This window comes from Antechinus flavipes, chromosome 3 (assembly GCF_016432865.1).
Source record: "Antechinus flavipes isolate AdamAnt ecotype Samford, QLD, Australia chromosome 3, AdamAnt_v2, whole genome shotgun sequence".
Lineage (NCBI taxonomy): Eukaryota > Metazoa > Chordata > Mammalia > Dasyuromorphia > Dasyuridae > Antechinus > Antechinus flavipes.
The window spans coordinates 284,872,287-284,885,207 of NC_067400.1; the positions used below are offsets into that span (position 1 = coordinate 284,872,287).

At 31.5% G+C, this 12,921-nt stretch overlaps 1 protein-coding gene across 8 annotated transcripts in view; it reads right to left on the bottom strand.

Annotated features, from left to right (window-relative positions):
- The window catches only part of CNKSR2 (connector enhancer of kinase suppressor of Ras 2), a 310,360-nt gene that overhangs the window by 172,581 nt on the left and 124,858 nt on the right, over positions 1 to 12,921 (bottom strand). For all 8 annotated transcript variants that reach the window (XM_051985120.1, XM_051985117.1, XM_051985122.1 and 5 more), the window contains exon 5: positions 7,922 to 7,963. In XM_051985120.1, coding sequence (XP_051841080.1) covers positions 7,922 to 7,963 — 42 coding nt within the window. The remainder of the gene's footprint in view (positions 1 to 7,921; positions 7,964 to 12,921) is intronic.

Here is a 12,921-nt window from a genome sequence, read left to right on the forward strand (position 1 = left end):
CTCTCTTTATCTTGTTCATTCTAAAGGTGAGAAGCATCATGACTTCTCAGGCTAAGGTAAAATGGGATTTTAAAGAAAAAATTAAAGTGATAGTGAATGAGAGGATATGGGGACATAAGGAATAAAAGCACTGTGACACCTACCTCTTTTAGATAAAAATAAATTCAGTTTGGGCTGTGTAAACCTTTACCTCTATACTATTAATGAATGATACTAATTAGACTTAAAGCTCGAAGGGGACATAGTTAACCTAAAAGGTTCCTGACATAGTTAACCTAAAAGATTCCTGTGTATATAATTGTAAGCAGAACATGAGTTGATAATACATTGCCATTGGTGTGAAACAAAATAGTGGCATTATAGACACCATAAAAATATAATGAACTACCAGGGCCTGAAAATATTGCTTCCATTATAATCTACTTTAGTCATATTATCATTAGTGAGTCATGACTAACTTTAGTCATAAAAGGCCATGAAAATAGTAGTTCAAGGGAAGAGTAACAAAGATATTTCAGAGAAAAATATCAAAGAAAAAATGGACTTGGGTTTGTTTAGTTTGGACAAGATAATATTCATGTATGACTTGGTTTATGTCTTCAAAGACATGAAAATGTTTTTGGCTTTGTTTTTGTTTTTTAAGCCAAAATTGATTCTAGAGTTTACCCAGGATAAAATTAGAAGAATAGTAACCTCAATAGACTTTAGAAGGATTAATCTCATTGATGCTTAGTCCAGGTATGGCATCACATGAAGTCAGAATGTAGGGTGAGATTGAAAGAATGTGGAGGAGCTGAGTGAATCAGAGGACATAAATATAAAATATCAAGTAAGTTCACTGGGAATGAGGGAGCAGAAGAAGGCGAAGGACAGCAAGTTGCCAGTCTGGAATAGAATATTAAAATTCAAAGCTTTTGGAGTGATATAGCATTAGGTGATAATGAAGCCTAAAATGTCTAGTCACCTTACACAGGATTAGAAATGAAATTCAATTTAATCTAAAATTAAGTCTTTGAGATAAATCAAGATTTTGAATTGGGAACATTTTATTAGCAGTTTGTCTTATCAGTATCTGAAAGCAGCATAAATATATATTTTTTAAAAAATAAGATTTTAATCAGATCTTTTAGATTAAACTTTCTTCCTAATTAATAATAAATTCAACAAAAAATCTGAGATAATCGAACCTCAAAATCATTTTTCAACTCATTGATACTAGAGAGACTGAGCTAGCCAATACAGCTTCTACCTTTATTGTACCCCAATGAGAAATGAAGTTGTTTTTCTAGAGAAAAAGAAAAAAAAACTAGGAGAGTTCTGGACATCTCTTTCAACTTTAAATTTCTATGAGCATCATTTGAAATTAAACAATGTTCCTTCATTCTATCAACTCAAAGCAGCTCTTTCTCACAATACAGAGTACCTGGCATATCCCAGATGCTTAATAAGTGCTTGTTCAGTGACTGATAGATTAATATCAGTATACTACTTGTCCTGTTTATCTCATACCTTTCATTCTTATTACATGGCTGACTTTCATTTTTTTCCGCTCATGTATATTTTTTAAAATGTCTTTTATGTCACTTCTTATATCTAACTCACTTTAATTATTTACGGCTTTTATCTGCATGGATATTTCCTCCATAGTGCACAACGCCACTGGTTAAAATCTTCTTATCTTGGATGATTCATATTCATGTTTTTCCACAAATTTCCTAAAAACTAATCATCACAGGTGCCAGAGATCTTTCTCTAAGACATTTAACAGGTATGGATACTAGGGCAGCATTCAGGTTATCCACCTGTCATCTTTTGTTGTGATCATTAAATGGTTCACACAAGAATTCATTGCTATTAATATGCTGACAATATCTTACATGTTCCATGCAGCTTTCCATTCTCTTTGAGATCTATGACAATTTTTATTCTTTCAAGATCATAATTTTCTGTGATTTGCAGATATACACCTATAACATCACCATGAAACCATTTGTAGTAAGACAGAAAGATTTCATAAAATCAAGTAGGTTGGTATTAAAACTGAAGTTTAATAAGATAAACCAATTCAATTTTATTTAATTCACAATCAACCCAGCTCATTATTCTTCTATGCTACATTTCCAAGATCAATATATCCTGATTTATTAACAAAGTGGTATTCTACGAATGAGCATGAATCTCTCTTCTATTTACAAAATTCTTCAGGATACTTGCAGGGACTTTTAGTGAACTCATGTACATATAATTATATGTACCATCACCTAAAGATATACTCTGATTTCTCAATTCCAGAATATGCCACCTTAGGTTCAAAAGAGTTACAACAACAGAATGCAGGCTTTGACAGATCCTACTAAGAGATAAAAGTTCCACAATAAATTATACTTCTGTTGTTTAAATATTGCCTTCTATTGGTATGGGGAGGTTAATTAGTAGAAGACTGGTCCCAAATGAAAATTTAAAAATAAAAAATGTACCCACAACTTGATCATGACTCATAAAGTGTGTCTACTAATACAGAAAGAGGTTACAATCTGTATCAGTGGAATAAGTACTCATATCAAAGTAATAATGGATTTTCCAGACTGAGGGAAATGATAGTTTCCATAGAGTACATTTGCAATCTTTTATCCAGTAATGGATAAGAACACTGACAAAATGGGTTAGTTTAGAGCAAAACTTCTTAATCTATCATTCATGGTTTTTTATATATTTGTATAACTATTTCAATATAATCAGTTCCTTTTATGATCCTATGTATTTATTTATTGAATTATTCTGAGAAGGGAATTCACAGACTTCATTATACTATCAAAAGGGTACATGACACACAAAACTGTTAAGAATTGCTGGTCCAGAGAATAAGGCCCAAGATACTGAGGAAGTTGAGAGCAATATCTCTGGAAGATTAGCTGAAAGAACTGAGCTAATGCCTAGAGGGGAAAAACAGATTTGTATATAATAATGATACATAAAGATAGGGGAATATGATATATAAGGATGTTTAAGGAAAATGTGATTGCAAACATTTGAGATATTGTAATGTTGAAGATGAACAAGCATTTCCCCCTTTCCTTGTTCCCCTTCCGTCAATTGTGAAACCAGCTGTAACTGAATAAAAGTTGTAGAGATATATTTCTAGTCAGTATGAACTAACAATTAGTGCCATCCAAAAGGAGTGTAGACTGTCTAAGGAGATGATTTTCTGTCACAGTGGAGGTTGTATGAATACTTGTTAGATATGTTGCACAGCATTTACACTTCACATAGCGACTGACCTAGATCAGAGGTCTCAAATACACTGTACAATACTCCCTAATATAACCCTAAGCAGATTAAACTATAACTGGCAATACTTAACAAAATAAATGAAAATATAATAAAACATAGATAACAATTCATTTAAAAATTAAATTCATATACAACCCGGAGGATCCCTTATATATGAATTAGTATGCCCATTTCTACTTGAATTTGAGACCACTGACTTAGACTCCATCTAAGGCATCTTTTATTTCTGAAATGTTCTATCTTAATTATTATTATTTTTTCTTCCAAACACAAATTTGGAGAAACCTGTCCAAACAAAGACTATTAGCACAGCAAAAAATGCAGTGCAGCTAAATTGTGGGAGTGAGAATACTGTACTGTCACTTCCTAGTTCTGGGCAATGTGCATCAGATCTTTTTTTTTCCCCCAAGCTAGGCAACTGGCACACAAGAGTCAGGAGAAGGAAGACTTTGCTTGATTAGTCAATCAAGAGACCAGATATCATTGCCTTGCCCATGAAGTACATGATGTCCCTTAGAGGATGCTAAGCTATAGACAGGCTCTCAAGGGAAAAGAAAGTGTTCTCTTTGGCCCTAGAGGCAGAAATAGGACTAGGGAGGGAAAAATTACAGAGAGCCATATATTGAATTACTGGAAAAAATGTTTGAACTAACAATTAGAGTTGTCCAAAAATCTAATGGACTGCCTCTGTGGGGTTAATGATAAATTTAGCAGTAGAAGTCTTCATACTCATTAGGGATGATATAGATAGGCTTTATGATTTAACCAAAATAGCAGTTGGATTAAATCTTTGAGTTTCCTTCTCATTTTAACAAATTTTTTGAGGAAAAAATTATTTTCTCTAAATCTTCTTTCCCATCTCCATCTCTGATCTAGCCAGAATATAACTCATTGACCACTGAAATTACTAGGTCAAAGATACAAGATGGATGAAGTTTTTCATCTTTGTACATTAATCAGAATGAGTAATGGACTTTCATAATATGGTACTTATCAATTAAAATATTAAATGTTCCAAGTATTCATATTTCATTCTAAGCCAAATACACAAACTTCAATCTTCTTTGTTTTCTAAATTAAAAAAGGACAACAAAGTTATCATTATCAGGATTGATATTAATAAAATAATTAAAATACTGAATGGAAATAGCATAAAAAACTATTCAGAGTATTTTTAGAATATTAATAATGCAAAATCAATTACTTTATTAATATATAAAAACACAATAAGAAAATGAGAAATTTGAACTGTGCAAATATGTTCCATTTTGTATAATTTTTAATTTATCAATTCATTTAAGTTGTAGGAAATCATATTTGTTTCACATATTGGATTAAATTTAAACCACCGTACTCATTTTCTCTCTCACTTTGAAACAAAAATGGGCCTTGTTTTTTCTGCAAAAGGATTATATTTTGTTAACTCCAAGAGGACAGAAATTGATTCTTACATTTCTTCTGTTTCTTGCAGTGTGCAAGGACTACTTAAATGAAAAAGATTCCTTCAAATCTGCCATATGACAGTGAAATGTTTATTCCAAAAAAAAGTGTAAAAACAACAAAACTGTGCTAGAATAAAAATTTTCTACAGAATAAAATACCATATGTTTCTGTGTTCCCAAAGATTTCCTTTTTATGAGTTGTTTATGCTTCTTTTGTTCATGTTTGAATATCTAGCATTATTTTGCATATATTAATCTACTACAGATATTCCCATCATATGAAATATTTTACAATTAGAGTGACTAAAGTTAATTATTTTTGAGGAGCTGGAACTTCTTTGAATTTCAGTATCTTGCCAGATTCCATTACTAATATCACTAGAAGAGAGATGTGAATGGCTCTTTGGTGAATTGATGAGGGATAAAGTCTTATCTATTTCTCCCAGTTCTCCATTCAGAATCTTTATTGAGCAATAGAAACAAAAGCATCTTTTCCAATGTTTGTTTAGGCAGAAATCTGTATGCTTTGAGAATGAAGTAAATTGCTGAAATAAATACACTGCTCTAGTTCTTCAGTGAACCCAAACCTGTGTGTGGATAGAGGGTCAAAACTACAATTAAGAGCATAACATAGTAAAGAAGAATTCTCTTAAGTCTTGTAAATGATTTGTGCTGTGAAAATAAAAGTCTTTTTAATATTGTTTTGCCTCATTAAATAGCCTTTAAAAACCAAAGCAGCAAAGGAGGAGTCGAATTACAATAGACTATTACATGATCATTCATGGACAATGAAATCATGTCATTATCTGAACTTGCTAAAATTAACTGACACTAAGCTGGATTAAATAGATAGTGTATTTGTTTAGTCTTGCTAATATACTAAATTCACATTATAAGATTTAGAGGTAATCAATTCTAAATTAATCCCCAACATTTCCAGCTATCCATCTTATCCATTAGGATAAGGTAATCTCAGGATACCTTGGAAAGCTCTTTGGAGAGGTTAGCCTCCTGCTCAGCTCTGAAAGAAGATAAGGATTCCAAAAAGTAGAAATGGAGACAATCATTCCTGCCATAGGGAATGACATATAAGAAGGTGGGGGAGATAATATGTTGAGTTTGGGGACTACTTAGTTTTATCAAATGTGCATTGCAAGAAGGGAAAGATGAATAAATTGTAGAACTAGCAATGTAAGAATGTAGAACAAGTATTATTACCCATTTAAAAAATAATGTTTACTTAGTTGTCATATAACTTAGTCACACTGTGTGCTAGGATGTACTGTATATTTATCTTTTAAGGACCTGTCTAAGAAAATTCGATCAGAAGCTTATCAACCAGGTAGTTATGAGGTGTTAAATTTGTCAGCTACAGGAACATCTCAAGAACCTTCAGTCATATCACAAATGCACTCTATCTCCTGGATCTGCATTGGTGAAATCACAGATTGTTGAAGTATCCATCATATTCAGGTGTAGCATATATGATAGAATAGTATGTATTTCAGTTGATCTCAGATTTGAAAGAGCATGTCTGAGAATCGGTAGCATCCAGTTCTAGATTAATTACAATGATCAAGCAAAAGAATGGGATGAAAGTCCACTTTAACTTCCCTCTGTATTAATAAAGCAAAGATAATATAATTGGCCTACTCAAATGCCTTATGTAGGGAATAATAATTGCATTTTACCCCCTCTGACAGCAGTAGGGGAAATAATTATAGAAAGAAGGGTGGCATATAGAGTGTTTAGATACTGTGTAATTTCAATTATGCAGATATGTTTATTGAAATATTTTTTAAAAATTATGAATAAAAGTAATATTCCTATATTTTTTGTCCCAATAATTCCATGAAGGCACATATCTTGTGTAATCTTGTACAAAGTCTCTTAACAGCCATTTCTTAATAGCAAAAGGAGGAGGTTGGACTAAAAGGCCTCCAAGTTTTGTTCCAGGTCAAGACTTATGACCTTAGTAGATCCTTGGATCTTAGTGAGGCTTTGCAGCTTTATCTCAGTTTTGTGAGTGACATGAACTAAGTAACTATTATTAATTCTATCTTCTGGATAGAAAAATTCAGAAATAAAATTTAAGTGATTGTCCACCTTTGTTTTCTATTGAGAAAATCAGCGTCAAAGGAAGTACTAATATCAGAATTCCTTATTCTCTTTCCCAACCTCTCTTACTTGCTTTCAATTATTGTGGTATGCATCAAACAACAAAATATATGTGAGATTGTGCAAAAATTTTATACACTTTATTTGAAAAATAAAACAGATAAAAAAAACTAGATTGAAATTTCATGTTGGAGCCAACATATTCCTGTAAGTATGAAGATGGTGATCTCTTTATATGCAGTGCACTTTTGCACATTTATGGCTATGTTGGGTCTACTGAGTACCATTCCCAAATAGTTGCAATTACCTTAGTAAAGAAGGGTGAAAATACTATAAAATTCTCTTATAGCAAACAAACAAAAGTGGGAAAAATTACTGTGATCTAGTAAGATGAAAAATATGTAGTTTTGAAATGTTATTTCATGGCAATTCTTAAGTAAAAAGACCTAGAAGGCACTTAAAATAAGAAACCTATGTTTATATGGACAATTGAAGAAAATAAGCCTGGCCTATCATCTTACTGGAGGGAGCATTTATGTTATCAGGACAAAGTAAGAGAATTTGGCTAATGGAAAATTGTCAATGTTACCTATTCCCAGCTCTTCAAGTGAAAACAATTGTAGGGAATCATTGAGCATCTTTCTTCTTTTGATTTATACAATCTGACAAACAACTTTTCATTACATGTAATAGAGGAAACTTTAGATTATATATCTAAATTGGGTATTTTAATTCTCTTTTTGTTGTCAATTAGATATTTATATTAGACCTTTGTAATATACTTTCTGTAATTTAAAAAGTCCTGGGGGCTGGTGAATGAAATAGAAGGAAAAATGAATATACTTTGAGTGAATTTAGGTGACAGTGGAAGAGCATTTGCTCCAAGTTACAATGTAGAATGATAACAGTATGTGTTAATCCTTTGTAGCTATCATCATAAGAAATACAATTTATGAATCTTGTCCTTTGATTTTGGGGCAACATGTCATTTGTAGAGTTTGCAGTCTTAAACCTACTTATTGTAATAATAAATGAAATATGATCTAAAGAAGAATTATAAGTATACTTACCACATGGAGAATTTTATTCTCTGTTTCATATACTGTGCAGTCCTGGGGAAAAGAAACAAATATTGAGTTAAAAATTCTATATCACTTAAAAGTTTTGTGATGTCTTGTGGCATTTAAATTGGAGAGAATCTTTAAAATTGCACCTCAAAAAGTGTGGGGAAAGTTTTGGTGCAATCATTTAATCTACAAAAATTATTGCTTTCAAAATTTTGCCAGTGACAAGTATATTTTGTGACCAAAGCCCACATAGAATATGGCATACAGTTCTGATATCACACTTTTGGAAGGGCATGGATGAATTAAGGAACATTTAGAGAAAGACAATTAGGTCAGTGAAGAATTTCACAATCAAATTGTACAGGGATGAGATGAAGGAAATAGTGGGGAGGGAAGGGATGATGCTTATATCTGAGTAGACTAAACTCAGACTGGGATGTAATAGCTGTCCTCAATTATTTGCAGCTGTCATGTAAATGAGGGATTATATTTACTTTGCTCAGTCCCATGAAGAAAAAGTTTCTTAAAATTAGAACAGTGCAAAAATGAAGCAGGATGATATGGGAGATAAGAAACTGCTCTCGCTAGAGGTTTTCAAATAGAGTTTTACAAAACCACTTGTAGGATATATTGTAACAAAGATTATTGCTCAATTAACTATTCAAGTCCATCCCAAAATAAGGAATTTTCATACAGTGACAAAACATATACAGTGCTTATCATAATGCCTGGAACATAATAAGTGCTGGATAAATGTTTATTGAATTGAACTGAATACATATAGTAACAGCCCTTTTCAGGGATGGCTGTAAGTAATTTAAACTCAATTGAAAGGCTATGAAATTATAATTAATTGAAATGCTGCTGAGCTGTTTGCCACAAAGTTGACACAATAATAGTTTGTGAATTAAAGGAGGGAAATATCCAAGTACTTTGAGTCCTTCAAGTTTTAATTCAGAGATTATTTACCTTATTTTACACCAGTTTTCTACCCATGTGACGTTATCTTATATTATGTTATCTCAGATTAAATGCACTAAATCATATGGTGAGAGGAGATGGATATGAAGGAAAATTCATCTAAAATTAAAAAGTAAGGAGCATGGTTTCAGTAACCATATTTCATGGTAACTTTTCAAAATATAGGGGGAATAATAGAAGCCTGACTTTAAATCTATGACATTGTGTTTCAATTAAAAGTTTTATTTTAATTTGAACTTTAAATTGGATGGCAAAATTAAAATAACTCATGCTCAGGAATTACATTTTCTGATATTCTTGAAACATCCTTTTTAAGGACTGGACCTGTGGTATCATTGACACTGACAGTTCTCATAGAAGGAAATTTTCTTCACTAAAGAATCTTAGGGAATTAACTTGTCCTGGGTCAAACAGCTAATACTGGTCACAGATAGGGCTTATATTCAGATCTTCCTGTCTTTAAAGCCAGTTCTCCATCCATTGTACATATTAATTATTTATTACTAATAGTATATTAAAATATTTCTAACAAATGAGATTTTGCATTCTTAAGTATAATTTTATTTTTAGATGCCAATTTTTTTTTGTAGAACTACAATTTCTATAAAGAAATTTGATAGGGAAATAAGAGTATTATAAAGAAATTTGGCTTAAAGTTTTTTACATATATAATAATTTTATATAAAGAGAGGTACCCTTTTATTATCCAGAGATGTCTTTTTTTTAACACAACACAATTCAAACAGAAATTCTTTTGAATTTATAACTAGGGACATCCTTGAATTATTCCAGAAAAAAAAACATATATCTTCAATAACTTGGGTAGGCTTTTACATTTCATAGAAAATTCATTTAATTACTCTCATATCATCTTTAGTAATGCTTCTTTGTATAGTAAGGATAGTCTTAGAGTCAGGAAGTCCTAGGTTCAAATTCTAATTTAATGACACACACTGAATGTGTGACCTTAGGCAAACCTTTAACCTCTTCATGTCTCAGGAAATCCTCAAAGATTATGTTGCAGAAAGGTGCTAACTTCTGTTAACACTGAAAGAAGTTTCCTATACCGATGAAATTATGGGACCATCTTGAGCTCATCTTTGAAAAAAACTCAGCTCCCTTCCTTTATTAAAAGAATCCAACCTTGTAACAATGAAAAAGTTAAGCAAAAACATTCTACCAAGATACTTCATCTGATAATGGAGTTCACATACCTCTGTCCCAAAGTAAGACAGCACATTTGATTATGTGATCTTTGGAAACATTGTTAGAATTTCAATTACAGTTCTGCTTTCTCTTAGTAATTTTCTTTTATACTTATATATTTATTGTTGGCAACTCTTTTCCATTTGGTGATAAAACAATTCTTCCAAAATTTCAACAAGCTTTACTTTAATGCTTTGAATGTTACTCCTTGAAACTTTTGTTGCAAGTTTTAAATTATATACTCCTTTCTCCATGAGTAATATTATTTTAGTAATCTTTGTCTTTTCTTTACTCATCCATCCACTACACAATTGTCAAAATATCAATCTTGACCATTCTTTTCTTGTTCTAACACATATACATAGCACACACACATACACATGCATATATGTGCATGCACATGCACATGTGCACAAACACATGGTTAACTTCAATAGTTTACTCTAGCATTTTATACAGAATCTTCATCTTAGCTTTTTAAAGTGCTTTAAAATTTAGCTACAACCTATCTGGGTAGTTTTATCCCATATTATCTCATGTTACCTTTATATATCTTCAATTCCAGCTAAACTGGACATTGAGCTATTCTCTGTACCAAGTCATCCTCCATGCTTATGCACAAGTTGTCCCTTCTGTCATCAGCTATCTTTCTCTCTTTTATTTCATAGAATCCTAAATTAAATAGTCACCAAGCTACTTTTGCTTGTATATTATTATATGGTACTATGTATTATTATAAAGTGTTTATAACAGTATACTATTTCTTGCCATAAAGCATCATAGCATCCTAACTAGTTAAATTGGCAGCATGAGAACCATGAGAATCAAGAGACTCATTTATGTACAATTTCCCTTCAGAAAGAGCAAGTAATATTTTTGAGTTCTTCTTGAATTCAAGCCCAGACCAGTATTAAGAATAATGAACAATTTTAGTAACACATGTATAACAGACATTTGTTTATCTTGTCAATATTATACTTACCATACTATGTATGCTGAGTGAGTAAAAAGTATATCAATATTACTTATAAATGTTCCTTTATCTGCAATTCCAAATTCTAAAACACAACTTGAGAAGTTTATGGCACAAAGTTTAACTATTTCTTTTAAGAGAGAACTCAGGTGTTTCCTACAGAGGACCTTTCTCATCTTCACATTTTCTTCATATTAAAACTGATTTGTTTATTTTCTTACATATGTTCATGTATATCAAGGTAGGTAGATATGGTGTGACATGCTAAATATTGGATGGATTTTTTCATGAGATCCTACATGTATTTGAATATTTGAGTACTCTAAGTGCATGTGGTATACCCATCATCCACCCAGCAGAATGCAAGCTACTTGAAGGAAAAGACAATTCAATTTTTTGGTCTTTTTGCCCCTAGCTATCTACTATTAAGCTTTATCCTGCATAAGTATCGAACTACTGCATTGGATTAAACATTTCTATATAGTTTTACTATCTGTGGATGAATTACATGTCCATTTTTCTTTATTTGAAGAAAATCATCATTCTTAAAAGGTAAGCCATTGTAATAAAATAGTCAGCAGTAGGAATTATTTTCCATTACTTTATCTTAAAGATGAAAAATTTTTTCTTTGCCTACTCATTTCCTCCATCATTTTCCATGAAATTCTTTTCCAAATTATGCAACACACTTCCCAGTACACTGAATAAGAAAGCAGATTATATAGTTTTTTCCTCTTAAGAACTTTTTCCTTTTCAGCAAAGTAAGTATGCAAAGAAATTGCCACCCACTGCTTAGCTACTCCCACACAAGATCATAATCAGTTATCCTCTCTGCGAAACAATGACATTATTACTTTGCTCACCAGAATAGAGAAAAAATTTTCTTCCCACATGTTAACACTCTGTATTCCTTATTTTTTAATGCATGGTTTTTATATAAGCTTGGCATACATGAGTTATATATCATTAAATGCAAGTAAAAGTTCTTATTAATATGCGTATGCAGTCGTAACTTCAGCAAATAGGATAATAATATGATATAAAAAGCAAATTATGTCTTTTGTATTGTGAAGGAAGGTGTTTATCTCTAAGATGTTAGGTACCACTATGTTTCATGTAACTAATTACAATTTCACCTTCAGAATATTTAAGTTCTTAACTTAAGCCTTTTAAAATAAAATAAACAGAATAAAATAATTTTGCCAAGGATGTACATATTAAGGTGATCATTAAAAAGTTTAAAAGGATTAAATCCTAGAAATTTTACAGAGTTTTGATAAGTTAGAGATAATCTTTACAGTGGGTCCACAATGCTTACTATTATAAGTTTCCTATTATAAAGTCCTCACTTGTATTTAACCCCATGGTTTTTAAGTGTTATGGCAATATTACAATTCTGAGTTCTTAGTGTGTAACTTTGTGTTTATTTGTTAACAAGAGAGAAAACAGAATGTTCCAGTGCAGAGAGAAATCCACACTTAATATTTCCCCACCCATCAAATTATGTTTAGCAGATAATTGGAAAGAAGAGTGAACCAAGTTTCATTTTGGTTTTGAGGGCAAAATGGTTTATTCATAACTTCACATAACTTCTCTAGAATTGTTTTTATTATTAGATAAAACTATGTCTTACATATATCATATACACATATACACAACATACATATATATATATACACACATGTAATTCTATATTTTCTCATAGGAAAGGGGGAAAACGTTACTATTTTGGGCAAAAGAATGGGAAAAAAATTCATCCTATAATCATTCATTGGTAGTTTCACTACCTCCCATCTCTGATTTTTACAGCCACACACCATTTCATTCTGTTTGATGACTTTTG